Consider the following 15,041-nt stretch of genomic DNA (forward strand, 5'->3'; position numbering starts at 1 on the left):
TATACTGACTATCTATGAAGCCTCTAACTGATACAGATGGAAGTCGGGACAAGACCCACGACATTCTGACTAAACTTAAAAGTAATTGAAATCCTCCGGAAACAAGGAGGCTCATCATAGCTAACTCGAACTCCCGGATGTATCAATGAAGCTTTTGTTGATGATCCTGAATGCATGTGTTTGCATCATGAAAAGATGCAGGCCAAATGGCTCAGTACGTGGAATGTACGAGCATGTAAGGGGAATTCTAAAACATAAACATAAGCTTGAAACTTGATAAAAAGGAAACATACTTACCTTTTCTCAAACGTACTCAACTCAAGGAATACTCAAGGATACTCAAAACTACTCAAACTTACTCAACTCAAAGATATGTTATTCGACTATGAGTACTCAACTCTGGATACTCAACTCAATATGACTGAACTCATTTCAATATAAAGCAATTTAAAACAAGTGCAATATAAAGAAACAAACTGTTTAAAAACATATTGCCAACTCTGTGTGTATGTAAGGATACAACATAACTCTGAAATGTATGTAAAAATACAATTAACTGTGTATATAAGAATACAGTAACTTTTGTGGGAGTTTCTCTAACTGACAACCACCACTATGAGCCTAAGTGATGGTACAACGTTTTACCTCACGCTGTCAATGACCTTCCTATACCTTGCCATCGGTATAGAACCTGAACTACTAAGTGGATCCACTAGTCTATGCTAAAAGCATCTTAAGAAGTCATCTAACATATATGATCTTTTACTACCCATGATGGCTACATGGTTTATGGAGACTTGAGTTATTTGAACTCGCATCCCCATATCGGTGCTTAATACTACTCTCAAAATATACTTAGCTCATATGTTTGTAAAAACAAAACTCTTTCTATGATTTGAGATAATTGCTCAAAAACTTAGCTCAAAGGTTATCTTGGAAATCAAGGTTTCCCCTCTTGCTTTATTGTGAAAACATTTATTCTTTAATTGAAAATTAGCCCAAAGGCCCTTTATTGAAAATCTCAGTTTTCCGTTCTTATTTAAATGTGAAAACATTTTAAACTCTTTTGTGAATACATAGCCCCCCTATACTTTTGAAGAAATGAACTTCAACTTTACTCTTTACTGAACTCAAAACTTAAGTCTTAAAACAAAATTAAAACATTTGTAAAAGACTTTTTAAAATATGGTTCATGCCAAATTATGGACTTGATCGACTCAATGCAAGGTTTTCAATAACCATAGATAGAACTCAATACTTGGAACTCAAGAACTTCACTAATACTACTCATTTCAAGAATGCTCAACTCAGAGTTCATGTGGAATTATGAGCATGAACTACTCAACTCAATGACTCAAAGATACTTCTCATCTCAAGACTGTTCGACTTATAATGTTCATGCGGAATTATGATAATGAAATATTCAACTCAATGACTCAAAGATACTTCTCAAAAGAGATTAGGAACTCAACACTTAAAGGCTTAGAACTTTAAGATACCACTTCTCTGAAGGATACTCAACTTACGACGTTCATGCGGAGTTATGGACATGAAACAACTCGACTCGATGATCTACATAATAACATGGAACTCATGTATAGGACTCTTCTCATTCTCTAAATTACTTCCTCATAACTTAGTTCGAATCGATAGTTGATCTCAAAGAATTCACAATCTACTCTTAACTCTCTCTTGAATGTGAATTATGAATTCAAGAGGCATGGTTCATGAGATGAAGAATCTAGGTGATAGTGTTGACTCATGAATACATTCTCCTCACTCGTACTCACTTGCTCGAGTCTTGAAACAAGTTATTAGAAATTGTAGAAGACTCCTCAAAAGGACTTAAAGGACTTTCTTAGAATGTTCGAAAGAATTCTCAAAAACTTAACTCTTAACTCTACCTTGAACTTGAATTATGGATTCAAGGTTGTGATTTGTGATAGGAAAGATCTCATGATGTTTAAGAATGATTTTAGATAGCTAAATATGAGAAAAGACTGAAAACCAATATTTGAGAGTGGGTCCGCGATGCGGAGAGGCTTTTAAATTTTGGTTTCGAAAACGGCTTATGAGGCAGAACACTCTGTGTCATCTCCGTGACGCGAAACAAAAATTTCCAAATCTGAGAAGTGGTTGCACGACGCGGAGGGGGTTCCAAATTTCGATCGACGAAATTTTCTTCATCGTTTCCTAAGCCCAATTCGCTTAACTTCGATTCTTTTTCTCAATCTCTCTTTAGATTTAAAAACCCAGCACAAGAACACAAGAATCTAACTCTAACAACTCTATAAATCGACACAATAACCTCAAGAACTCCTCAATCTCAGCCCAATTCAAGAACGAAAGCAATTTCATGAATACATAACAAGAACATCAAAGCTTCAAATTTCTAGAACGAATTTAACGCTGAAATTAACATGATTGGCGTGTGGCTGAATAAACCCAACACTGTGGAAGCTTACTGAAAGAATCATCTTCTGGAAGCTTACTGAAAGAATCATCTTCTTGAAGCAACTTGAAGGAAAATCTTGAAAGATGAACCTAGCCTTAGCGTTTCTTGATTTTCTTGAGCGTAGAATCTTTGGAGTGAATGAGAGGGTTTTGATTTGTGAAAACTGATTTTCTATTCGTTTAGGGCAATTTAGATGACCTCCTAAGGGTTTTTAGGACTAAAATACCCCTAAAGAAATAATTAAAATGAGATGGGAGTCGGAAAGATCTTTCACCAGGCAGTGAGGTCCGTGTTGGCTCCGCGTCGCGGAGCTATCACGGAGTTGCTGCCAGATTTGCGCGACGTTAGTAAATCCATCATAACTTTTTACTCAAAGCTTGGAATTTAGCAAACTCGGTGGCGTTGTAAAGAGGGCTTGAAGGGATTTAATTTTATATCTAGTAGCTCGCCTAACTCATCATGTACTAGGAGTTATGGTCATTTGAATTTGACCCAAAACTTAAGAAAAACTAGGAATGACTTGAATGCTTTTCTCTTCAGTTCTTCTTGGAACTCAAGATGCTACATCTAGTGACCATATACTCAAGAAATTTTAAATTCCTTGCAAAAAATCTCACTACGAAGAACGGTTCGAGTCTTAGCTCAAAAATTTTCTGGGGTGTTACAGTTCCAATATATGAAGTTAACATGATGTAGTCTAAATCCATTTAATTTTTTTAACAATTTCTCTTGTGATGTACATATATACTTCTAAATATGTTTTTTCCAAAATTTAGAGAATTGTCACAATTTATTTTTCATGCTTAAGACATAAGAATGATTTTATTTATCAATGCTACTTATGTGATTTAGATTGTCAGGATGTTTGCTTCAAAATAGTTATTACTATGTAAACATTGCCTTTTTGTTTTACTTATTTAATATTTTTTAATATTTCAGTATTTTAGACGATGAAAAGTTCATATGATTTGTAATAACTCTAGTTGATGTTTGTATTAGTTTAATTTTTATTATTTATTTAATAGCTAATTTTTTTGAGATAAATATTTTTCATTAATGCAAATATATATATTTATAAATGGGTAGGTATTTGTATTTAATTTAAAGTATTATATATGTCACAAATGTATTATCAAGTTAACAGGATCTTCTAAATTTAAAATATATTATTTTAAAATGTTCCGAGTTTTTTTTTAGAAAAAAACTCACAACAAATGTGAAAATATGTGAATATATATGAATCATATGTGAATATATGTCAGTATAAAATTTATTAGAAACTCAGTTATTGCACATTAATTATTTAGTTATAACATTATAAATTCTCTTAGTTATTACTAATTATTGCAAATGTTCCTCTCACTCTTTTACATTCCTAGTTATGATATTATAAATTTCATACTTATTACATTAATTATTTCTATCTTTCAACTTTCCTTATATTAACTTTTGACCAATAATTTTTCATATTATTATGCCGCCCCTATATATGTGATAATACGGTGTTGTTATATTTTCTTTGACAAATCATGCTTGGTTGAGTAAATTGAAAATCGTTTACAAGTATATGAACTATATCTTTGTTGGGTGGAAGATAAACATGTGATTATATATATGATTTCACAGATAGAACATATTCTTTAATTTTAATTTTTTATTTTTCCAATAAAAAAAGAAAATATTTCTCAATTAACTACGGACAGTCATATAACTATCTTTGATTTATGTACACAGTCAATCGAGAAGTCAAATATGAGAGCCAACAACATAAATGTCCTATGTTATGTTATAACTTACAAAATAAAAACTAATAAACAAAAAATGATTCTAAAAGATAAAATGTAGTGTTCTCTTCACATGTTCATATGACATCTAAACAATTAAACGTGGAATACACGTGCAAAGCACATCTGGTTAGATGACAAGAAAAATACAAAACCCTATGTCTGATTCGGGGACCAAAACCCTATGCTTATAATAGCATAAATATTGTATTTTTTATTTAGCCCATCATTAAACTAGAAATTACAAATGAATATTTACACATAAGACTTCATAGTTTATGAGGTGTCTTTTAGACATAAGAATCATACATATTAAATTTTCATTGTAAAATCTGCAAGTGTAACTAACAAATGTATCTGTTTCTTTGTACTATTCTTCAATATTAATTAAATAACAAACAACTCAATGTATACACAATGAATTTAAACTTGAAAATACTCATTATATATACTAAATAAAACTAAATGTTATAATGTAATAAGAAGTAGACTATAATTGAAATGTGATTCAATAGATCCCCAAATACTACACATATATCAAGGTTGATCGAATAACATTAATATATTTTTTCCACTAACATAGCAAGTTTCACATACCATTAAAACAACATGACCTAATAAATGATATGCAACAAAATAAAAGTAGGGAATATTGTTATTGAAAAATAGGTAGAACAATAAAGTACTAGTTTAATCATTTATCATCACCATCGCTTCCACCCTCCAAACTTGTTGATGTGCCTCCTGCATGAAAATTGTCACTTATATCTACATCAGTCTCAGTTGTCGACTCAGAATTAGAGAGAAATGACGGAGTTTTAGAAATCAGAAATTGTTGTTGAAGTTGTTTTTTTCTTTCATTAAGTTTAGCTCGTATACGAGAAGACATTTCCAATAAACTTTTTTTTTTCGTAGCATCAAGTTCATTTAATTTAACCTTTCCCTTGATAAATTGGTTGAACGTGAGTTCCATTTTCTTCTCCACAAGTTCTTTCTCAAGTTTTCTAATCTCTTTTGCTAGATCCTCCAATGTATCAACCGTTGTTTCGTTTGACAAAACTCTAGGAATGGTTCGTCTACTAAAAAAAATCAACAACACAGCTATACCATACATGATAAACAACTCTTGTGCTTCATTGGATAAAGTAGCTAACTTTTCACTTAAACGTATGGCCATGTTTGGTTTAGAGAAGAACTAATTGTGAAAATAGAAGTGGGACATTGAAATGTATTTATAGAGACATAATGACATTTATTAATACTATATAGTAAAATTAAGTCAAGTAAATCTAGATAATTTGGTCCGATTTTGGTTATAAATCTATTAAAACAATTTGGTCTAGGAAAGATTTTTACATATTTTCTTAAAATACACTTAGTCAATATGTACATGCCATACTGCTTTAAATAAAGGGATAAAGAATACATGCACAAAATATTTACGCCTAGTCAATATGTACATGCCATAGTTACTTATATATTATTAAAATTGGAAAGCTCCAAAGTGCAAATTTAAATTATTAATACCATATATAAAATTATGTGAAGTAAATCTGGATAATTTGGTCCATTTTTGTTAATAAATTTATTAAAACAATTTGGTCTAGGAAAGATTTTTACATATTTTCTTTAAATACACGTCATAGTTAACTGCTTTAAATAAAGGGGTAAAAGTTTACCTGCACAAGATATTTACGCCTAGTCAATATTTACATGCCATAGTTAATCATATATATTATTAAAAGTGAGAAGCTCCAAAGTGCAAAATTGGATTATTAATACCATATAGTGAAATTATGTCAAGTAAATCTAGATAATTTGGTCCCATTTTGGTTATAAATTGATTGGTTATATATAAAGTTGGAAGCTCCAAAGTGCAAAGTTGAATTACCATTTTACCCCTACACTAAATCAAAATATTAAAAAAATATATTTAAATATAATATCATTAATTAAGAAAATTATCCTATCAATTTTTCCCCTGATCTTATGTTTGGAAAAATTGAAGTTTTACAACAATTAATCATGTATTAACAAACGGTGAATTAATTTTCTAGCCATTGCAACATATTCAACACTCTAGAAGACTATTCATCTTCTTATACTCCCTTCATTTCATATTAATTGAATTGTTGAGGTGTTTCACATTCTTTAAGTAAAGAGGATTAAGACATATATTAGACATAACTTTCAATTTTTACCTTTATTAATTATTATCAAATTTATGAGTAAAATAACTAAACATTAATTAATAACTAATTTCAATACTAACTAATGAAAGACAAAATTGGAAGAAAATTTTAAAAATAGTCTTGAAATTTAACAATCAAGTTAATTGGAAAAATAAAAATTGTCTCAACAATTTAATTAATTTCCACTTTTACAATTTTATAAATTCCCAAATCAGTGAATCATAGAGATCCATTGATGTTCTCTTCTGGAATTTCAAATACCACCAATCATCCTCCTTTTAATGAATTTTATTTTATTCTCTATTTTATTTTATTGGCTAGGCTTACGTAAACTTTTTAATAATTCACCAATAATTATATGTGCAATGCACGTGCATATTGTGTATTAGAAATTACACGCATACTAAAACTTTTGGGAAATGTCATAATGAAATAAAACATACATTAAGAATATCATCTATTAGAAAGTAATAAATGAGATTACAATCATATCATATATTTGGACCTAATACCATGAAAATTAATCTCATCACACATTGTACTTACCTAAATATAGATGTTCAACTTTACATGTTCAAAGATATATCTATTTCCCCGTTTCATATTAGATAGACACTTTTTATTTTACATGATAATTAAGAAATCATTAATAGATTAATCAATTTTACTATTTTGTCCCTTTTCATATTAATTAGCCTCTTGAAAAAAGAAATGATTGGGATCTTCAAAGTTTGTTTAAACTTCCAAAGGCCATATTGATTGTAGGGTAAAATAGGAAAAAGTTAATTAATTATATTCTGATTTAGTAAGTGATTAAGTAATATGATACAAATATTTTTAGTTAGATGTACATCTAATATGAAAGGGAGGGAGTAATGATTTTGCATTTAGATTTTGTGTTACTCATTCTACAGGTATGCTTCACTATAACAAATTTATTTTAAATAGTTTGTACTAATTGAAATGAAATAAATGTGCAACGCACGTGTCCAGAAATTAGTTGATTTAAATAAAGGTAGAAAAAGAGATTTTGGAATAAATAAAAATGTATAACGTGACTTGTTAATACCATATGGTCAAATACTTTATGTAGATTTAGGTAACTTATTTCAAATTTGAAAATAAATTGTTATTATTTCACAAATTCAAACAAACAAATATTATTTGCTAAAATTATAATCAAATACAACTCCATCTTCAACTCAAATTTGAAAATTCTAAATAAAGTAAATAAATATATATTTGCAATAGTATGTAGTGACTCATATATTGGATCTAATATATATCAATATGTGATTGTTTATTGGACTTATCTATTTTGAGATATTCCTCTTTTAGAACATCACAAAAAAAAAACTCTCTGATCAACCTATTCACCAATGATATATGTGTAACATTCAACAAATATCTGATAATTTTATGCCCATATAGCTGATGTTTTGTGTCTTGAATGGTAAATGAGTGTATTGTTAATCTAACAGGATTAGAGAAGCATCAAGTAATAGAATGTTGATGCTTGAAATTTTGTATTTTTTATTTAGCCCATCATTAAATTAGAAACTACAAATGAATATTTACACATAAGACTTCATAGTTTATGAGGTGTCTTTTAGACGCATTAACTTTAAACTTCAGAAGATCACTATCAATTTGGGTCAACCTTTTAATGTGCAAGTTCATAAAGACTTCTAACAATCTCCTACTTGAACTACACATATAGACGTATAAATAACTTTATAACCGTATGTCACCTTGTGAGCTCAAAATATGAAATATCATAATATAAAGTACTTTAAAATGTAACAATCTCCTGGATTCATCATGTCAATATTGGACCACAATGACTTTTGTTACATTTATCATAACGAAATCTTTGTTGATCACGAATACCAACATAACCAAATGACAACGGTCGATCAAAGTATGAATGCGAACATAAAATTATGAGCAATATGATCTAAGCACGCCTCTTTCCAATTGGTACTACTGTAAAATAAGTCAGTGTGAAAAAATAAATTATATACTTTATTTCTATCTAAATAACCTCAGAATCCTTAATTGAAATCATAAACTGAAAATTAAAATGTATCTACACATAAAGAACATTTAAAAGGTTGCAATTTTTTACTAAAACTAATATCCTTAAATAAGACGACACCCATATGATATCTCGACCTTCTAGTTCATCCAATAGGACCTACAAATTCACAAAATAAGTACAATGAAAGAAAAAAAAAAGTAAAACATACGCGTCCTACGTGACATAATACACATAGAATGCCACGTAGGATACAAATTTGCTATTTATGATGTCACGTAAGACGAATGTGTCTATTTGTTTAATTTTATACAAGTTTAAGTGTCTACTTATACACACTCAAAGTTGGAGGGCATAGAAGCCAGCTAAAACCAAGTTGAAGGGCACATTTATGTATTATGCGGCCTAAAAACATTTTTGTCATATTTATTTTTTGCACTCTCAAAATAGCTTTTGAATTGTGTTGTTTGTTAAGACAGTCAACTGTTGGAAATAGCTAATCGACTAAGAAAAACAAAAGAGTATTTCACCCCCCCCCCCACACACACACCCCACTCCCTCTTGCACTTCCAGTATTAGCTTGAACAAAAGACAGGAAAAGGGAAATGCAACATCGAGGTCTGAGGAAGTGATAATTGAGATATGTAACTCTTGAAAAGGTGACAATTAGTTATGTAAACAGAACAATGGATATAAAGGTATAAAAGTCATGAAAAGTTGATAGTTTAAATGTGTTTTTTACCGTTTAACTCATTAGGAAAACAAATATGATACTGAAATGGAGTAGATTTCATGAGGTGTCTTGAACAAATATTCATGATGAAAAAAATGCAAATACCTACTGAAATTAAATGAGAATATATATTACTTAACCATGGTGAAATAATAAATCTACGACATCTACCCAATTCCCTACATAGCATCTAGACACCTCAATTTGTCTATAGGGTCTCTTGTGGACACCCGACACTAACATGAAAAAATATTTTTCTTTCAAACAAATTTGAGCGTGTGAAAAATGGTCACTCCGGCCTGAACTTCTCTCCCTATCAAAATTGTGTTCAATAGGTACATTTTCAACAACATTCAAACGGTACTAGTCCTAGTTAATGTGTCAAAATGAAAGTGTCGGACAAGTTCAGGAGACCAATTTATGTATTTTTTTTCCCAAGTTAATATTCCTAATGAAACTATAGTGTAAAATAACAAAACATAGAAAAGAAGATCACAGGCTCCTAAGAAGAAGATATAAACATAAAAAAGGCTTTATCAGTATTTATCAAATTTGTTCCTATCTAGCCGAATGTCATTGGATCAAATGACAAAGACATTGTTGATAAAAAAAAGTTTTTTCCCGAATGAAATGAAAATTGGATTCATATGGCCATGAAAGAGGGATTAAGTGGAACAGAATTGACAGAGTGGTAGAGTCGTAGAAACGCCTGCTTCAATGCTTAGGGCCGATGAAAAATAAAGCATGACGAGGCTTCTCTATTTGAGGCGCCTGAAATTATAGCATTAAGAGGCTTCATAAGTACACATATAACAAGGAGTTAATAGAGTAGAATCTAATACTGTGAAAACAATATTCATATTGTAAGCAAGTTGTATAATGCATTGTTAAACAGAAACACAAGATGTGCATTATAAGTCAATTACCATTGGAACTCCAAGCTAATCTGATTAACACGTCGTCTTGTAGTTGATTCAACAATCTTGAAACCTTTCAAGAAATAACGCCAACACATGTAATTACTATATTTATAACGTTTAACGCTTTTCAATTCCCTTTCCCAGCCTTTCAGTTGATCTAATAAGACCTACAAATACATTACATTATCAGTACAATGAGAGGGAAAAAACAGAGAAATACAAGTGAAAATAAGAAAATATTAAGGTGAAAGATTAAAGTCATAAGATTGTGGAATACCTGTATAAAGTTATACTTTAGTGCATCTGATTTCACTCTCACTAGCAAAGTTCGCGGATGGAAGTAACTAAATAATTCATCAATTAGAAATTTATAACTTGGTACCATTGATAAGAGTATTAACAAATCAATTTGCTTGATTTGAAGTGGTTGAATGTTGCTCCGAATATTGTCTGAACAAAGTCTGTCCTCCTGATCGAATTTTCAAAATTAAACGGCTATTGAATGGAAAAATGTACAAACTAGATCAACACTTGGCCCGAATTTAATAAGTTGTCAATTTGATGTACTTACCTTTGATTCAGTTGCATCAGTTGTTAGAGAGAAGGTCAAATTTTCACCTAAAGTTCGAGCAAAAGCTCTCAAGTACTGAACCAACCTACTAACCGAAGTAACATACTTAAATCCAATCTCGACTTCCATTAAGCTCGAACCAATGATTGGACACGAGTTTGGAACTTTTTTAATATCTATTAACTTGAATGAACGTAAATTGGGAGTAACAATGACAGCATCATTCAAATCAACCATGTTACTTAAGGTCAAATTCTCCAATTCAGGACTAGAAATTTTGAATTTTTTCAATCCTTTACACGAACGAAGAAACAAGGATTTAAGACAGGGGAATGCTGAGGAAATATCATTGGGAAATCCGATGGGAATATACTCACAATCGATTTTCAGGACATGTAGCTTAGTACAAGCACTTAAATCAAGTTTCACTGTTAATATTGATGATCTTAACAAGTAAAACTCTCGTAAATTTTGAGTTTTTATTTCAATTGGCCCAATTCCATTACCACTCAAATGAACCTTTTTAAGTTGATTCAAATCATCAGGCAATAAGATGGGAAATACGCCAAGTTCATAGTAGCAATTGATCAAGGTTAACTCAGTAATAGAAGGACAATTGTTGATAAGTTTTACGAAATTTGTGGGAGAGATTTGAATGGAAACAAAATAAATCTCTTTCATTAGAGGCAACTCTTTAATATCATCAAATGTTTCATCCTCAAATTTGCAGTTTTTTAAACATAAAACTGTTAACAATACTCTTGATTGAAAAATTGCAGGGGACAATGCTAATGAGGTAACAGCAGCAATCAAATATACTTCCGTGAAATTGGTGTTGTCTGAAGCAAACTTGACAACTATAGGGTAGAGGCTGTGAGAGCAGATTCTTCGATGAACAATTCGAGAGCAGCAGTATGCACAGAATGTGCGGGTAGAAACAAATTGTTCTTGTAATACGTTGTCGTTGATGTTGCACGATGATATAATGTCATGCCAATTTTTACAAACCCGGGAAGCAATTGCTCTGTATCTGAGATTGAGAGAAGAGAGGATTAGGTGAAGGATGTCATCTGGTAATAATGCATTACTACTATTGTTGTTGTAGCTATGCAAATTGCAAAAAGTAATGGAGGCCATGAGTGCAAAAACTGATCTTACACTTTGTTAAATTGTAGGGTTAACAGAATAATTTTATAATACTTGAAATATATTTTTTTTAGGAAAAAGGGACAAATATATCTCCGAATTATCGTAAATGATATGCAGATACCCTCCGTCATACTTTTGGTGCCCCTGTCGTCAAAAAACTAGAGCATATTGGACTTCACTCTAATAGAACACTAAATAGGGACACATGGCACAATCTTATCTGTCGATCAGATATTTAATAAATGTCGGATCGATGGATAAGATTATGATGCGTGTATGTTTGTTAGTATAAAGGGTATATATGCTCTAGTTTTTGGACGGCAGGGGCACCAATGTCCCAAAAGTATGACGGAGGATATCTGCATACTATTTTCAATAGTTTGGAAGTATATTTGTTTTTTTTCCCTTTTTTATCAATTAAAATTTTGATTGGTATTAAGTATTCCCTAACTATATAAAAACACCTAAAAAAGTGTGTTACGAGGCAATAATGTTAGAGTTTGATTACTTCAAGAACATGGTTTCTTTTCCTATGAAAATTAGGAGGATCTCTAATCTCAATTGTATTACACGTATAATTAGGAGAGTTTTTTTTAAAGGAAATAATAATAAAAAAAAAACCTACCATATATTTGAGATAAGCTAAGTGTCAAAAATACACTTAAATTTTATTTTATTTTTTAGTTTGATACCTATTCTATTGAGAGTGTGAGTTTCATCTCTAAACTATCACTTATTAGTTTAAGAAAAAAAATATTTTTTTATAATTATTATCCCAAATTTAAATTTTATTTTAACAACTTCATTTCAAAGAGTTAGAAGAATAAACTTCATAAAAAATATATTAATTTTTTTAATAAAAAAAGCTAAGGTATCTATTTTTTTTCTAACTAAAATCTTAAATTAATAGAAAAATCAAACACTTTTATTTATTTAGTAATTGATTGTGTCATCAACACTGCTACCACTCATTCATTTAGAATAAATAAAAAAATTAAAAATGAAATCACTAAAAAGGAAAGAAACTAATTAGTAAATAGTAAAACTAATTAGTAAATTGTAAAATTTATATTTATCTTCTAATGTGAGGTCTGCAATTCCACAAAGCACAAATGCTCCATCAGTCAATTCTTTTTTTTTTTTACTTGTAAAGCTTTCTTGCCTTGTTTTTTAATGATCCAGATTCTCTTCATTTAATGTTTTCTTCTAATTTCTTTTTTGTTGGGAAATTTTGAGATCAATTGGAATTTAAGGTAGACCTCTATTCCTACTTTAGTGGTGTAGATTTGGTGTACTTTAGCCCTAATAAGTTTGTATATCATTTTTTGTTGGCACAAGATATTAATAGACGAAAACCATTTTCTTTTACTCAAGAATTATCATGTCAAATTATCAAGAACGTAAAATTAATTAGGAAAGTGTGCCTGTAATCATGAGGGTTACCAATTCTCCGTCTTGTGATTTTCGATCTTCTTAACCAAGATGTGAGCCGCCCTCTTTTCCTAAAAATAAAAATATCGAGAAAACACTATGTCTGATTTGGACCAAAACCCTATAATTATAATAGCATAAAATTAATTTTTTTTGTTTTGCCCTTCTTTGAACTAGAAATTACAAACGGGTACTTACGCATAAGACTTCATAGTTTATGAGGTGTCATTTAGACCCATTAACTTTAAACTTCTGAAGATCGCTTTCAATTTGGGTCAACCTTTGGCTGAAAGCAATCGAGATATAATTATTCATAATACAATATATGTGTAAGATCATAAAAAGTTCTAACAATCTCCTACTTCAACAACACGTGTGTGCGCGCGCATATTTATATGTATATTATAACTTTTAAATTGTATGTCACCTTATGAGCTCAAAATATGGGATATCATAATGTGAAGTACTTCAAAACGTAACAAACTCCTCGATTTATCATGCTAATATTGAACCAAAATGACTTGTGTTACATGTCTCATAACTAATTCTTTGTTGATCACGAATTCCAACATAACCAACTGACATCGATCGATTGAGTATGGATGTGAAACATAAAAATTACGTGCAATATGATCTAAGCACACATCTTTCCAATTGGTCCTACTGTAAAATAAATCAGGGTGAAAAATAAATTAAATACTTTATTTATGTCAAAATAACCTCGAAATCCTTACGTTGAAATCATAAACTAAAAATTAAAATGTGTCTACAGTCTACACATAAAGAACATTTAAAAGCTTACAAAGGGATTTCACCTCATCAATAGTGTGTAATTGTTGTGACTGAATTGGAGGATGACCGAAAAGAGTTTCCATCGTCTAAAGATGGTATTATTATATATATCATTGATACATAATTATACATCATATATACATGACCAATACCTTACATGTATATGTGATCTTTTTTATCGTACAATATTGATACATACAATATATGTCATATATACACAATTATTTGATATTGATAAATTACATAATCTACTTATATAATGTATATGTGTTGTATAAACAATGCATATGGATGTATATACATTTAGATATGCACCATATATACATGATTATACACTATATATATAATATTNAGAGTTGGAAGATAATAATTATAGAGAAAAGAAAGATGAAGAAGAATTAAAAAATAAAGAGGAAGAGGAAAAAGGGCTGAGAAAGAGGCAAGTGGCGGTACATTTTTCTTAATTGCAAAAAAATTGTTATATTTAGTTAGAAAAATTATATTGACATAAATGGTAAATATTTTTTTAATATAGCATATTTATGTGATTTACCCTTATTTATACAATATTGATATATTACATGTACAACAATTATTTTTATTGAATTTTTTTTGTCACATGTATGAAAGAGGTAGAAATTTGCTTCATTACGTTGTATTCATTTTTTCATACGAGGAATACCTTGAAAAGCCGTGTATATAATAGCAAGACTCACTATAAAAATGCAGCTTCACCCGCAGTTTGTTTCCATTTAGACACGGTTCTTGTGTGGCTAAACCTTGCCGGTTTTTTTCTTTTGTATTATTTTTATGTAAAAAGAATATGACTACTTTTATTAGAAATTAATCAGTTTATTGTACATATATGAAATTGTCACAAAAAACAAAGCCAAAAGAAAAAAAGAAAAAAAAGGAAGGTGTAATCAGGATCTTCTGGAAATCAAACTGCATTGTGTGGATAACTGTAAGAGATCTT

At 30.1% G+C, this 15,041-nt stretch overlaps 1 protein-coding gene across 1 annotated transcript; it reads right to left on the reverse strand.

Annotated features, from left to right (window-relative positions):
- Window positions 1–4,933: 4,933 nt before the first annotated feature.
- On the reverse strand, window positions 4,934–5,416 carry LOC125867307 (uncharacterized). Its single transcript, XM_049547750.1, has one exon. The coding sequence runs from the start codon at window positions 5,414–5,416 to the stop codon at window positions 4,934–4,936; it is 483 nt and encodes a 160-aa protein (XP_049403707.1).
- Window positions 5,417–15,041: the final 9,625 nt, after the last annotated feature.

Source organism: Solanum stenotomum, chromosome 6, assembly GCF_019186545.1.
Source record: "Solanum stenotomum isolate F172 chromosome 6, ASM1918654v1, whole genome shotgun sequence".
NCBI lineage: Eukaryota > Viridiplantae > Streptophyta > Magnoliopsida > Solanales > Solanaceae > Solanum > Solanum stenotomum.